Source organism: Leguminivora glycinivorella, chromosome 6 (genome assembly GCF_023078275.1).
Source record: "Leguminivora glycinivorella isolate SPB_JAAS2020 chromosome 6, LegGlyc_1.1, whole genome shotgun sequence".
Taxonomy (NCBI): domain Eukaryota; kingdom Metazoa; phylum Arthropoda; class Insecta; order Lepidoptera; family Tortricidae; genus Leguminivora; species Leguminivora glycinivorella.
In genome coordinates this window covers 9789601-9806641 of record NC_062976.1, presented here as the reverse complement: position 1 = coordinate 9806641, position 17041 = coordinate 9789601, and the positions used below count along the sequence as shown (strand labels likewise).

The following is a 17041-nucleotide window of genomic DNA, read 5'->3' as shown; positions in this document are numbered from 1 at the left end:
CGACTGAGCCAGACCGGTCGTCAAAGTTACAACATATTGTCAAGTACTCTAAGCTTTTCCCTTTTTGAAACCTTTTTCCCAATTGATAACATAAAGTATTATTATTTTAATTAATAATCAAATGAGTGTGACATATGCTAGGGTCCCGGCTCCCATGAACCCGCGGCGCGGGCGCGCCGTGCCCCCCATGCGCGCATCCCCGCTACGCCGACTATATAAGACATCGCCCAAAGCAGCCGCGCGCTATTACGACAGTGACTCTGTGATTTTTCCCGCCGCCATATATTATTTAATTCAACAATAAAGGTAAGTGAACTTGGGGTTAAGGATAACAGTGGGATCATCCGGGGGATAACATTCGGGTTTATTTAACATAATTAGTTTTGTCCTTAATTTTTTTAGTTAATTGTTCTAGAGACAATATGGTGCAATAATCAAAAAATAAATTAGGGGCACATCCCTGACCTGTCATGCCGATCATGTTGCTTCAAACGGTCTATAGAGCCCGAGGGGCTCGTCAACGTGACAGGGCCGACAGAAAAATTGCTAATCCGTGCTTATCAGCGTCCTTACGTTTTGTGCGAACCGCCGGGCCAACCGCCTGCAAATTACAGCGAACATCTCGTATGTATGTCAAGCCACAATTGCAACACGGACCGTCGATTCTGAGATTATGCCTAAGAGCCCTTTTCTATAGTCATTTCGACACTTGTATAGCTTAGACGCCGAAGGGCAGCGGCGGCATTTATGTATAAAGAAATCTCAACACTTAAAAACGGTCAATTATATATCGACGATGATCAACAACACACCACACACACCACATAACCACATATACCGATTTTAACTTTTTAAAATTCTGGTTTCATAATTTTATTCCGAGTCGAATTGTTAAGAGGTCTAGACTTTGATATGGAAATAGAGATGTGAGTTAACATTAGTTGATATTATAAGAACCTGTCGATGTGTTGCTACATCTGTCTGTGTCACGAGTTGTAAAGGCATCCGGCCAGTTATTAGTTATTAATTAAGCATGGACATCTAATTAAACTTAAGCTACGGTAGTCCAATCATAAATGAAATGATATCCATCCGTAGATAATATACAATTATAATACGATATTGTTATATTGTACTTTGTACTACCTAGTTCACGTAGAAAACATCCACTCGTACATGGCTTTGAGTTGTATAAAAAAAACAATGAACCTATTTTAATAACATTACATGAAAAAAAAAAAACTTGTGGGTCGCTATGAGATGAGATGCTATAAGTTCATACATACATACATTATCATAATAATTTAAAAACATATTTAAATATTTTTTTCATTGCTTCGAGATACGATTAAGATATTCCAATTGAAGACAATCATAAGTTCACCTAAGTGCTTCATTAAGCTGATTAAAGTTATTCGGCCAGTAATAGTTTAGATCCGTATTAGGTATTATTATGTCATATAATATCATTAAGTAGTTACATTACCGGTTCTCCGACTGAGGGACGTCTGGCATTTGAATATTATACGCGGTTAATAAAATAAACTATGTTATATGTGGGAACACGTGTGATCTGCTCATTTTCATGGTGTTTTATTTTTATGTTTTTGTAAATGCCGTGAAGCAATCATTAGTCTTAAACAACAAGTCTAAAATTAAATAATATACTTACATACGTATCTCTACAAACGCCTAAGCTTTTGTATTTTTTACTTTGATTTAATATATATGTCTTGCCAAAAACCTGATTCATCCTAATGAATACTTATAATAGTTATAATATGTGCTTAGTACATATTATAAACCTACTGAGGCATGCGCATGAGACTACAGTCTGCAGTGTCTATAACTTATGGATTAGAGTCGATATTTTAGGTAACATTTATTGACCAATTCAGTCTAATTCAATTCAATATTATTGATTTACGTTGAATTTTTCGTTGAAGTAATAGTTCTTATTTGGTTAATTTTTACACCTTTGTCAAGTTGTATGAAACAATTGGAGTAACAAAAACGTAACCGAAGTTAATATTTTCAACCAAATCAAAAAGAAGCTGTAGTTTTATCAAATGCCATTCTCAATATCTTCCGCTGCCAACAATAAAATTAAAATTCCACTTAAAATGAAGTCTTCGACAATTTAAAAACAGTCGGTGGTCGAGTGTCGCTCGTTACGCATGCGCGACAGCGTTGACACTGTTGACAGCTTGCAACAGGCGCCGCCGGCGCATCTCGCATGGATCTGTGTCAGCTACTGGACATGCCGAACATTGTTCGATACTCATTTCGATGTCTTTGTTACAACGTTTGAGAACATTACGTGGCTATTGCTTTAGAAAGTATTGTGAGAGAGGCGGGGGCATTTTCAAAATTTGGATGTCTATTCGGAATTTCTGAACTACTTGCCAGCACAAAATCTAGAAAAAAAAACATTTTGAACTGTGTTTTTATTGTATTCCGCTAACTTCGGCATATAGTTAGGTTCATTATAGGAAACAGAATATCATAGTTAGTTTTTTTTTAATTCGTAACTTTTTTCTGAAAAACACTATACACCTGCGATAGATGTAAGTTTGTGGTTGAATAAATAATTTATCTATCTATCTATCTAGGTATAGATGTTACATCAATTGCTGTTAAGAAACGGGATTTGTGTGTTCGATGTGCGATTGACATGTCATAGTTTTGACACTTACTTAGTGTGAGTTAATTGTAAAGCTCGTTCTCAATCAGCAATTAAAGTAACATCTATCGCAGGTCATAATTTTCGAACAAAACAGGACTTATTTATGTTCTAAAATTATGAGTGCAAATCGTGTTAGTTTAAATCAATATACCTATCTATTGCAGGTGTTATGTTTTTTTTTAGAAAAAAATACGAATTTAAGGAAACTAACTATGCCATTCTGTTTCCTATGATGGACCTAACTATATGCCGAGGTTAACGGAATTCAATAAAAACACGGTTCAAAAACTTTAAATTCCAAAGACATTTATGTTTAAGTTGTTGATTTGCTGATGTTTTCTTAGGTAGCGCCGGTACATATCTACGAGTACATCTCTGTACTTATTGTAATCACAACATTGTTCATTTGCACTTTGCTATGAGTTTAAAATCAAAGGACTCTAATTGTCTAGACAGATAGATACATATTAAAGTGTAAATATTATTGTCTAGGATGGCATTGAATGAACGGCCTCTAGATCGCTAACCCACTAGAGCTACCAAGACCACATCCATAGCCAACGTATCTAAGTGGCTCAGACGATTAAAATGACAATCAAAGTTTTCTCAAGTAATTACTAATTAGTAAATGAATGACCCCTGTTCCAAGACAATAAGTTGACAGCCTCTTTTTCGTCAGATATTACAAAAATTAACTACTTAAATCAGCGGTTCTCAAACTTATTTTCCCATGGAACCCTTTTAGAAAGTAAAACATCTGACGGAACCCTTAAATTTTTTTTTATTGCAATCTTTATTTTAATAAGCAATCTTGATAGTAAAATCTAATCACTAGATTCTAATGTGAAGTATTACATGAAGCAGTTTTTTTATTTTTTAACAATTGGTGAATATTTGGTTTTATGGAAGAGAGTTGAAGTTGCATATCAGGTACCCAAAATTCACACGGAGCCCCCAGAGAGGCTTTGCGGAGCCCTAGGGGTCCGCGGAGCACACTTTGAGAATGGCTGACTTAAATAAAACATACAACTCAACTGTATTTACTCTCGTATACATGTGACTAAGTAATATGTATACGAAACACACAGAAGTAGTGTAAAGCCCAACCACGTGAATTACAATAGTGCATTACCAATGTGCAATGGAAGAAAAAGGCGGTCCCACGGCTACAAAGATAAGCAATGAATCTGTTGGGCAATGCAGTGCGAATTGGTTCGACAACCGATCGTATCGAGATCACTATCCTACAAGATCATGCCGATTATGAAATGTGATACTGACAACTGGTAGCGAGCAAGTGTCGCTAACTCGTCACTATAATCGCGCCGTTTTATCATGGGTCCTGTCCTGTGTCACTTTGAATGTCATTTCTTTTAGTGATGCCAAAATATCGTTATATATATAAATAAGTTTATTTTTTAGGGCAATGACTGTTTTGTATAAACAAAGTTAATTAAAACAAAAAAATAAATTCTCTAGTCGACAGTGACCCAACGAAATAACTTTTGTAAGACGTCACCATGCGAGTTCATATCGGATAATTTTATGAAATTTTAAGTGAAATAAAACTAGGTACATCATATGCTATCAATTAGTGCGATTTTTTTTTTATATTCTTAAAAGGTTAGATCTTTTCAGTACATATGGTGCTTTTTGTCCGCACTAGTACGAGAAATGGTTCATTTCTTGTCATGGTGGCTAGCCGAATGGCACAATCGCTCACGAAACGCTCACGAAACGAAGCGCTAGTAGATATCTATCTCTATCGCGCTTGCGTATTGGCGCGACAGAGCCAGCGGCGTATCGCTTTCGTTTGGCGTCGGAGAAATGCCATTCGGCTACGGGGCCTGGTCGAAATTTCGGAGGGCCATCTGTACTGGAAAACGTCGTACGATTCACGTGCGAAAGGGAAATTCGTAACTCGTGTCGATTTAAACTCCCTTCGGTTGTATTTTAATTTATCGCCACTCGTTTCGAACTTCCTTTTTTCGCACTTGTATAGTAATGTACTATTAGTGTAAAAAATACCTACTTACTTACCTACGTATGTGATCTTAGACCAAAATGGTTTCGCTCTTAGCCCACTTACGAGAAACCAATACAAAAAGCAATGATCGACTGCAGAGTGGCGTTGCAAATCACCGAATGCACTTATTTGATGATAGGACATTAAGGCTGAAACCGGCAGTCTTTCGAAAGGCGAACTACCCGCAAGATATTTACGTCGCGGGACAAATGTCAAATGTTACGCAACCGGTCAAGGCTATAGACCTCTCGAGTCGTGTTTTAGGTAATAATAGCTGGAAGTTTTTTGACCTTAACGTAAAAAACGTCCGGTTATTATTAATTATTATCATGTTACGTGTCAAAGTGAATCGTAGATTTTATAGCGTATTAGGAATTTTATGTTCGCGTTGATGTCTTTTGTATGAGCAGTTTTATAGTTCTCGGGGTTAGTGTATTTTAAGTACATCCTTAAAAGTAATAAACTTAAAAAAAATATCTACGAGTACTTCATGTAATTTGTGATTATTATGTAATAAATTGGCATAGGGAGCATATTTTGACGTGAGAGGTATATCTAACTTGTTTGCAAATGTTTAGAAGCAAACATACGAGTAGGTATGCTACGGGTAAACTTTTGTGACAATTTCAATTTTTACTTGTAATTTTTTTATTTGTATTTAAATAAAAACAATATTACTTACATTTAATACATAGTGTATAATTATGAATTGCTATAATTAATTAAATTTAGGTCATATTCATATATATTCTGTCAAACAAGTCTGTCAGTAAATAAGAACTAAGAAAACTATAGGTAACCTTTTCTCTAGCACCCTAAAGAAAAGGATGCATATAGTTTTCTTTGTTCTTATTTAGTGACAGACTTGGTTGACAGAGTATAGCACTGCGGGCGTAGCACACTAGTTTGATAAACTTTATCGCATCGGTGCGAACCCTATCGCACTTACAAATAGTGCGAAAATGACGGCCTTACGTTATATCGTCTATCACGCGACCATGCTTGCCTACCCGGTCTATCCGATATTAATTTAACCTCAATATTTTGCAACGGCGGTCTGCGCGTATAATTGATCTTTCCTTATCGATAAAACCATCTCTTATGTTACGTATGTCTTTTGTTTGCACTTGCACATAATGATGGTGAATTATAATATTTATAATCGAAACTCAGATCCATAATCCAAGCTGATTGACTGACTGCTTAAAAGCTTAAATGTTGTGATAACAGCAATAGCAATATTATGTTTATGACTATTTACATACATCGATGTCTACGCAATTTGTCTAGCATATACTCGTAGCACAACTTTTTGCTACTCCAATACCCCTGAAATAATATAGTTTAATAACAACACTACTACAAACGTATACCTACATTATTAACGCACACAAACAAATATTATCGGCCGACAGCTGAATATTCTACGAACACGCGAGCAGGAGCGAGGCTGCCGCGATTTTGGTGACGCAATCATAGACTTAAAAGTTAACCGCGCAGATGTGCCATTTTCATTGTTTCTACTAATGTGTTTTACCTCTAACAGATTTGCGGAATATAGTTTAATTAGATTATCAATTTATCAGTTACCACCTAAATAATTTTTACTTTCTAACGTCTAGTAGTCATAAGTCAACATCTAAAACTCCAAAAGTAACTGATCGGATAAGGCTTCGCGTCAAAATCATCAATAATACATACAACTTATAAGTACCTACGTTTCGGTGTGTGGAACAAGATCTCTTAGGGTCCCCCCACATCTAGCGTCTCGCGAACGTCGTCGCCTCTCCAACGCCCGCGCGGCGTCGACGCCGCGCTCCCGCAGCGCCGACGCGACGATGCGGTGCCTCTCGAACGTCGACGTCGCAGTGACGTCCGCGCGGCGTCGACGCCGCGCCAACGCCGCGCCCGCGTAGCGCCGCCGTGATGCCAGCGGCGACCAACGTCCAGCTAGGCCTTCCAATACCGGGATCCCAGTATCTCGGGATTTTTGGGGTAGATTTCGAAACCGATATTTAATTTTGTAATCGGAATCCCGGTATTTTTAGTAACTAACAAATTATGGCAAATAAACGTAAACTACTAATCAAAAACCTTAAATTTGTGCATCATGACGGTCGCTAGACGCGTAAATATTGCTTTTTGCTCTCGTTTTTTCGACACATTCTCTGTTTAGTGTTTTTACAATATTTCTATGAAATGACAGTTTTTCCGATAAAGAGAAAGCAATATGTCAAACGTAGTTGATACAACACAGGCCACAGACCCTCTGTAAACAAGTTGATGCACCTACATTATAGAAATAACTTTTCAAAAAATTGGTTAAGGCACACGAACAAACGTATAAGCTACTTTTGATTTACTGCCACTGACGTCGAGGAGGCGCGGCGCTAACGCGGCGTCGACGCCGCGCGGACGTCACTGCGACGTCGACGTTCGAGAGGCGCCGCAACGTCGCGTCGGCGCTGCGGAAGCGCGGCGTCGACGCCGCGCGGGCGTTGGAGAGGCGACGACGTTCGCGAGACGCTAGATGTGGGGGGACCCTAAATAAATACTGTAAATACATGTCCATATATACCTAACCTACATGTGTATTTGGAAAACAAATTCTGGTCTGGAGACGGCAGATTCTTTTAGAGCGTGGTCGATTCACGTAAGGTCAGTGTGGGGAAGACCGTCTACCCCGAAAGACCGTCTACTGAATATAACTTTTGTATTTATATATCTATCACTTCTTACACCTCCGAAGGTACACCAGTTTTTCATCCTTAATCCATTGGTCTTCAATAGATATCCCTAGGACGAACACTAGTTACTCCTTGTTATTACAGAATATAACAATGAACATGATTTTGATACTTATTTCCATATGAAATTACGCGACAACGAGCACTAGACGGTCTTTCCGTACTCAGCGCGTGGGGACGTTCCGTACTCAGCGCGTACTATGTATTCAAGAATCACTCTATGGATAGGTCATACTCATAGCCGGTAGCCGTATGAAATTCTATTTCGTGGTTTTTGAGTTCCTTACGAGTATACATACCTACAGCGCAGAAGTCTGGTTTAAATACCTACAACATATCGTAACATTGAACTTGAAGTAATATGTGCATGTTAACCGCGGTTATGCCACCGGTGGTCGGTAATTACTGACACACCATTGACTGTTCATTCAAAAATTTTGCGGTAATCGCGCATTGCTGGCCTTGGCCACCAATAACTGTGTTATATTATATATATTTCCTTTAGGGGGAATAGATGGATTATGTTGAAGGTTGTAACTGAGTTACGTGTCGATGTATTTTCATTTAATTTCTTTAAAAATATAAATTAAATAAATAAATAAATAAATAAATATTATAGGACATTCTTACACAGATTGACTGAGGCCCACGGTAAGCTCAAGAAGGCTTGTGTTGTGGGTACTCAAACAACGATGTATATAATATATACATACTTATATACATAGAAAACATCCATGACTCAGGAACAAATATATGTGCTCATCACACAAATAAATGCCCTTACCGGGATTCGAACCCGGGACCGCGGCGTAGCAGGCAGGGTCACTACCGACTGCGCCAGACCGGTCAGAATTATGTTAATTAATGCGAGTTATCTATAAGTAGATTTAGTTATCTCTACCTTTTGCCATCCATTTGTACGCGTGCACATTTGAATGCGTACGAGTATGATCATAATCAAGTTTTCCTATTGTAGTCTTTTATTCATGCTTTCGAAGTTTATATTTATAGAACTCATAGCAATAACAATGAAAGAACCGTAATGGAAACTAGACATGGCGTAATCACCCGATTGGGTAGCTTTTTCGGTCTTGTTAATACATTAACATTTGAAATACTTTACCAAGAACGATTTAATACTGGACTGACAAAGCCCATATAAAAAAGCGTACCCCTGAAATGTATGGACCTGTTAGGCTTAAAACTAGATGGCGCTGTTCGCAGCCTGAAAGTGGCCGAAATCTATTTCTCATAAGATCAAATGACATATTTCTTTATTTTAAAATCATGATATCACGGAAATACACATTTTGAAAAAAATTAATTTGTAGGCATCATCAGTAAGACTATACAGGAGCGAAAATGCTAAAATGGAAAGGAGCCCCCCTTTCAATTTGGGAATTTTAGTTAGATATAGTAATGTTATTAACTAGATTTATCGAAAAAAATTGTCCATTAAAAACGACTCGGTTAAAAGATATTGCGAAAAAAAATCGAGGTTTCGCTCTCGACTGTTTCCTCCTTCAAAACTTAATCAATCGGAACGAAATTTAAGAATCTGAATTACAATGAAATAATCGGTGTCGTTTAGTTTTTTTGGCTAATTGTTACCAATCTTGAGTAGGTATCACACCTTTTTATGCGCCATAATGAAAAAGGCCGTTTTCGGAAAATTTTAATTGGCTCTATCGTCTTTAAAAATAAAAATATCAAAATAATCAAAACGGTCCGACACAGATAATAATAATAGTAATCTGTGTTGAAAAAATAATTGCTCTATCTTCAAAAACCAGGTAGGAAATAGTCGAGAGCGTTTGTATGAAGAATTGACCCCTCCTGTGGCCCTCCTGTATCGTCTTAATAGGTGGCGCTAAAAAATCGAGGTACGACTCTTAGTATGAATACGAAGTATGTAATCCTTGACTTCACTAAACTTACTTCACCAACATGTGACAACCCTAGACAAGCATTCGGCTGGTGCAGGATCGTGCATCGTGACCAAAACTGACGGACGAACGACCGACCTCGAAGCGTTTGCGAAACGCCCCGTGGAAACACATTGTTAAGGGACCTCGCGCACATTCGCGAACTATTGAGCCGCCGAGCCTTTGTGATAACGACTTTGTGATCGAGTAAACGTGGGAAGTTTTGTTTGACAAACTCGGCTTAAGGGGTCATTTTTGGGCATTTATGTCTTGTAACCGTTTGCATGCTCACATTAAATTAGTCACAAGAGGGAAGAACCTCACACTAGATAGTACTCTTTGCTCGCGCTGCACGCGCGATTACTTTCGCGAACTATTGCGCTGAGCTGAACCTTTGTAATAACTACTTAGTTATAGTATGAATTTTTTGAAACGAACGTTTCTAAACAAAGGTATTGTTCCTTTTGTGTTGAGCGGGAGCTTCTGTATTTGCACGCGCTAAGACAACAAGAAGCAACTGTAGATAATTGTAAGGTTCAAATCTGTACAGCAGCAAATTTGAGATAGATTATTTTGGAAATGTGAAGCGATAGACCACACCGCTATAGGTGCGAAAATACAGCGCTTCTAATACTTTGATACTTGATGGTGTAAGTATAGTACATATAGTTATAATAATCATCGGTAATATGTCAGTCTGTATAATAAAAATAACACGTTTAAACAGCGAAACTACGATTAAAAGGTTGATAAGCACCTGGCACCTTAAGGTGTCATCGCAAAGTGACAATAAACACTGATAAGGTTTTTCAATCTGACCGCCATTGTTATGTTTTGTTATAAATACGGTTTACGGTTTGTTTAGTTATTTATGTTATTTTATTTATCAAGACTTGTACCTAATATTTATGTAATTACTATTTATATATTGCTATATACAATTGTTGATTGTTAACAAAATCATTAATAAAAAATAACAGTGATAATATACGTGTTTCATTACTTACAGCACCACCACCAAGTATCAAAGTATTAGAAACGCTGTATTTTCGCACCTATAGCGGTGTGGTCTATCGCTTCACATTTCCAAAATAATCTATCTCAAATTTGATGCTGTACAGATTTGAACCTTACAATTATCAGGATACAGTTGCTTCTTGTTGTCTTAGCGCGTGCAAATACAGAAGCTCCCGCTCAACACAAAAGGAACAATACCTTTGTTTAGAAACGTTCGTTTCAAAAAATTCATACTATACACATATGGGACTTTGCGAGTTCAAATTAGCACCATCGCACTGCACTCGCGATTGCATCCGCGAACTAGGGAGTGCAATGTTGCAGCATAATCATCAATCTCGGGTTTTGAAACATTTGAAGAGGTCCATTCACGCAAGATCTTGGTGAAATTGAACGCAAATTGACATTGAATTCAATAAAGCATTGAAACTGACGAAAGTTTCGTTTAGTAAAGAATGTAAAAATTTTGGTAGGCCTTTGTCATAATTGCGCATTTGATCATTTGCGCATTTGTTATCTAAACTTTTCGTACTATTTAAGGGAATAGTGAAGTGCACAGCTGACGGAACTTATAATACATAATTATATTTAGTGTTCTCATTTAACTGTTTATTCTCTAAAAATAATCAAGATTTCTTTTAGTATTGGGTAGGTACTTATTTACTTCCTATATTTAGACGTAACTTACTTAAATCCTTTTGCAAGCTATGAAATGGAAGACGATGCATCGCAGTTACAAAAATAAAAAACATAAAAACTTTACTACTTTAATCGAACAACCTTACCTTATAATTGCCCTTTTATTACCCCGTAAACTCCAAGATGAGCCATCAAACTCGGAACTGCGGTTATGCCCATATTGGTGATCGGAAGTCCATTACCAGTAACCCTGAGCGCGCACGACGCTCCTATATTTATTGATGAGATCGAGATGGCTCGCAATTATCCCGTCGCGGATCCGTGTCAAGGTCCCCGGGCTTCCGGGTCCGTGGGCCGTGAACACGACATCGCTAATCTGCTTTTTGTGACCCGTATAGATCCTCTTGTCGTGACTTTTTTGGATGGCGATGGCGTGTCGTTTAATACGCGCGGATAATGAGCGGTAACTGTGGCGAGTAATGCGGATAATTTACTTAACGAACCGACAAAAAAGTTGATCGTTTTAACAGTGCCTTTAATTCAATTAATCTGACAAAAATGTATATAGCAGTCTTCAAACACGAAAGCTCCAATACAATTATGTATAATATGATTTATAAGGCCCCATTAAAAAATATATGAATTGTGGATTATTTAATTTAGAAATTTTGAAAACATGCAAGTATTTTTTTTCAGACGTCATTATATTGTATATATTTATATTTAAACTTGTATTCATGTTCAAAGTACTCATTTGTCAAGGTTATGTATTCGTTAAGTTATAAAATTGGAGTCTATAGGAATAATAGCTTTCCTTGTCAGATGTGTGGCAAAATGTGTCGCTCTCGCATAGGTCTCTTTAGTCATCAAAAGCGATGTCTTTCGGACATTGCACCATAAATCGTCTGAAATAGACGCTAAGGCCATATATATATATATATATATAGGAATAAATATGTTGATTTCGAATACCCGGTGCTACCATATTTATTTTGCACGTTGGTGTTAAAATAAACGTTTGACTGTTCTCACTAGTAAGTGCATAATCATGTTATCAGTGACACATGCGGACGTGCGTTTTTTTGCACCCACTAAATCACCTAAACTCATTACGCGATTTAGTCATTACTGATACTGACTGGCTCGGCAAATAGTTAACTAAACGTAATTACAACACGTGAGTAAGTACACTAAGGATGCTGTGTAATCACATACCGTTTTTTTTGCATCCAAATTTTATAGATACAGTACTGTACAGTACGTGTGCTTAGATGATAGACGTACAAATTTACAATTAGAAATTAGATGACATTTTAAATCGTTAATTATACTATTTAAGAACGAATTATTATGATGGTCGGTATGTTTAAGTATATTTACTTCTATAAACTAGATTGATTCTGAAGAAAGTCTTTGCTGGTGCCAAGTGATCTGAAGAAAGTATAGTACAAGTAGTATATTACGTACAGCCTTGTATGACACAGTTAACGGTTATCAGGTCGCGAGTTTGGGCGTCGTGTCGTGTCACGCGTCGCCTCGGGGAGTTGGTCAGCTTTACGTAATGCCATAGTTGACCAACATGTGGCCCGCAATCGTAAAACAATCGGCTTGTCCCGACGTCAAACAAATGTTTGGGGTACTTGACGTCCGGCTAGTTATTTCCTAAGTTCGTCCGCACCCAGTTCGGTTCTCTATGCAAACGTAGTAACGATGTCGTTTAAAAACTACGTGTTGGACTATAGGTATAGTTAAGATACAATGAATTTAAGTTTATGATTCAAACATTGTTTTTTCTTCGTTGTTTTTTATAAGCTGGAGCAATATAAATTATTGTCCTAAATACAATACAATTATGTACTTGCAATTGTTTACCTACTGGGTTAAGGTTATTGTTGGACGATTCTAAATTCAAATCGGGGACTACTGCCTGTACTAAGTAGGTATGACTGCCAGTTACCGAATATCAAATCCTGTAAAAGGTTTCATTCTGCATATGAAACCTCTTACTCTCCTACCGAAAGAAGTTTTTAATTCTTCAAATATGCAGATGTTTCAACAAATGATAAAAAAGTCACAAAGCAAACATGCAACTTGGACAAAACAAAATACTATGATGAACGTTACGGCAGTTACGTGTTGTTGCTAATGTTGTTGATAATGATTGTCCACCAATTTTGCTTAACTCTGCTAATATTAAGTCATCTGCAGTCACATCGTTAAGTAAGAAGCCTTGTTTTTCAAATTGTTTGTCCAATATATGTCCCGTGTATTTACCCGTGACATTGCTCGCGATATGCCTCTATATAATCGACAAGGGTTCTCGATAATCCGTTCCCGAAAAGGTGGTGTTACCCAACGCCCCGCCGCGCCCCAGTCCGTCATCCGCCCACAATCTACTTTCCAACAAGTCATAAGACTTTTGGAAAGAATTCAGGCTTTTGGTGTCGCAACCTTTTTGCATCGCACCTGCTTGTGCTTGACCACTTGTAATATTACGCAAATTGTATTGATAGATTAGTCAACTTAATAAGGCCAACGATTTTTTTTGCACTAACGGACGACACCACATATTTGCCTCGTGACCTCGGAAATGTTCTCCGAACCAGTATTAAGCATGCAGAAGTCGTGGCAACAGCAAACACTGTGGTTACCTTTTGACATCATGTCAAATACTTTTGAGCAAGTACATCACACTAGTAATATACGAGTCTGCTTCAGGTGGGTTCAAATTGGATTTGTAAACATATAATAAATTCTGTTTCATAATTTGTAATGTACATAACTAATGGCTTTACTGCCGTAATTATTTAGTAAAATTAAATTAAACTCAATTTATAGCATCAAACTAGAACAGCGTCATTAATACCGATCACAACATGAGGTTGCAGACTTGCATCACGATGCCGCGAGACTCACATATGCCACTCAAGTCTGCCTATATTAAATAACCATTAGTCCTACTGGCATTTAGAATAGCATAATGCATAGGCACGCTAATTTGCAAATCTTCTGGCATTCGAAATTAGTATGCGCAAGCTCCCATTAAGTGCTGCAATAAGTGTCAGAGAGCAGTCATCAGGCGTACTCTGGAGGATAATTTTATGCTAAACAAATCTGATCCTTGATCCAGCAAAAGCTCTCATGTAATAATTATTATCGAAACTGACATACATCATAAATAGGTAAAAAGTACCTAATACTGTACTTGAAGGAAGAAAATAATATATTGCGTAATTCATCCCTCTTAGTTCGAAAATGTAGACGAATAGTGTAAACTAAACGTTACACGTTGTGTCTGGGCACAGGACAATGCTGTGACCGGTCCCAGCATTGAATGGTTTAACAAGCGTGTAGTCTTTCGTTCTCAAAGTGAGCACGTTTCGAGATTCTATTCGCTATTGTACTCCTAACCTCAAACCGCCATAGAAAGTGATAATGTTTAACAGGAGTTTGTGTTGTCCTCATATACAGTGGCAGCGTTACCTTACAACTGTTTAACATGAATTAATCTCGTAAGACTTAGGTACTTTTACATTTGACCCGACGCTTCGGACGTGACATTATGTCCGTGGTCACAGGCAGACTGGCGGGGAGTAGTATCAACAACTTCTAGCTGTACGAGTTTTTCGAACTACCCGCACTTTGCCTAAACACAACATTCGTGACATCTGGCCCCAATTTCATATGGGTGACAGGTGCGACAATTGTCACAAAATATTACATATGTAGAATTATTGGTTTCACCACGCTGACAGGTGCGACAATTGTAGAATACAATTGTCACGACTAACCATAGGGATAAATGTATCAAATTATGAATAGTAGTTGACTCAAATGGCAATAAGTAAATTTATTTAATGGATATTTTTATATTTATTGGCTGACTATAAATATAAATGCCTTTGTTAACTTCGATAAAACTTATTTAAAACTATTCATTACCTAAATCCTCTCCCACCATTATATAATTTTCTTCGGTAACATTATTTATGTGTATCAAGTAGGCATTGGTTATGTGTTAGTATTTTGTTTCAAAAACAATATTGCAGTATGGATATAATAAGAAAGATGACTATCTTAAAATTGATTTCCGACCGCAAATTCGTGTTATTTGATAAATTTGATAACAAATTAATATCCGCAATGAAAGTTAATACTTAAACATAAAGGAATAGCTCAACGTTTGATTGAAACGGGTGTATTTATGGCAAAGAAATAGAAATATCTAAGATATATACCTAACTTGGCACTATACTAAGTATTTAATAAGTTTGAATTATTAAGATATATAAAATTTATTTCTTATAAACGTGAATAAAAGAAGAAGAAGTAAAAACATTGACCATTAGGTACTACAATAAAAATATACAAATAACAAATTAAATAAATTAAAACTATTCTAAACTAATAGTTAAAATGCTTAACTAAACTAAAAATATTTGAATTTGGAATTAGGTGTACCTAAATACGAAGGTAACTCGTTCATTTAAAAACGCTCAAATTAATTTGAGGGTATTTGTATAAAATAATATTAATTATAGCTATTTAGGTACATAGGTATGTATTATTTTTTATGATACATAAGTTTAAAAACACAATTTAGTATAATAATATGTATTAACGCAGAGAAATCTCAAAAATATACCTAAGTACTAATAATGTTACGAAGGGGCCAATAGCGTTTACTAACAGTAACACTCTTAACTAATCATCGGTAGGCTTTATGCCCTTGTAATAAGGTACTAACATTGCTGCCGATGGTACAATGATAAAAATAAATTGAGATATCCGTAGTTTGCTACAAATTTAATTTCATATTTACGTAGCATTATTGAAACTTATATCGACGGCGAAGTAACAGGAACTCCTAACTAAGTACGAAAACCTAAGTATATAGGTAGGAATTACTGTCACTATCACTAATAGTCTCACTATACCACTCGCATGGGCAGCCATTTTGAACAACGCGTATGTCAACCACAAATTACTACAATTGTCACACAATTCGACACATCTTAATCCTCCTGTCGAGATTCACCGACAATTCTACAAATATGTCGCCTAGAAATAATAATTATTGTTTCACAACATAATTGTAATACATACAATTGTAGCAAAATGCCTGTCATGTTTGTAAGCAATTCTATAGAAAATATTTTATAAAATTGTAATTTGTCACCTGTCATCGACAATTGTCGCTCGACATATGTCACTGACAATTGTAGCCTTTTTGAAATAGGGGCCTGATGATATGTGAATGCAAATAAATAAATAAAATAATAATATGAGTGAAAATCGTGTTAGTCAATATGTTTAACATGAGTTTGTGTTGTCCTTAGATGCAGACGTGGTTGGTGGTGGCGTTCGCGGCGGCGCTGGCGTGCCTGGCGCACGCGCAGAAGCCCGGCCGCTTCCTCTCGCTCCCCGTGCCCGAGAAATGCGCTAACAGTGAGTAGTCATCAATCATGGTTACCTTACGCATGAATAGGTTCTCTGTAAAATGTGAGGAAACAAGAAACAAGCTATAAAGGAAAGGTCATAGAAAGAAAATCTTTTACCGTGATATTTGCGCAAAAACGCACGGATGTGAAAAGCTTTTCAGTCAATCTTAGTATAAAACATATTTGAATTAGATACTGAATTAGCTTTAGGTACTAGCACGAACGTTTTCAACAATACACCAGTATACACATCTGTACTTATAGTCCTTGCATTGTTCCAGTCCAAAATATAGATATATACTCGTAGGTACACTAGGTACTTTACTTGTCAGCATGGCATTGCTGATTTGCTGAATGAGTTTCCAATGAAGTGTTGACAGAATCTAGTGTAGTTAAGAATATGTAATTGCAACGAACCGATCAAAGTTTATTATATTCAATACTTTTTTGCTGATGCCTCTATACCTAAAAGATGGGCCTTGTCTTAAGAATTTGGAACAAAATTTTGGGTGTGCACGTTTGTATGCCTTATTTCATTTCTACGACTAAAATAACTCTAC

General features: G+C 36.9%; 1 protein-coding gene across 1 annotated transcript in view; it reads left to right on the top strand.

Annotated features, from left to right (window-relative positions):
- The first annotated feature begins 236 nt into the window (after positions 1-236).
- The window catches only part of LOC125226852, a 35649-nt gene continuing 18844 nt past the window's right edge, over positions 237-17041 (top strand). The window contains exons 1-2 of the mRNA XM_048130986.1: positions 237-306; positions 16380-16488. Coding sequence (XP_047986943.1) covers positions 16380-16488 — 109 coding nt within the window. The 5' untranslated portion in view covers positions 237-306. The remainder of the gene's footprint in view (positions 307-16379; positions 16489-17041) is intronic.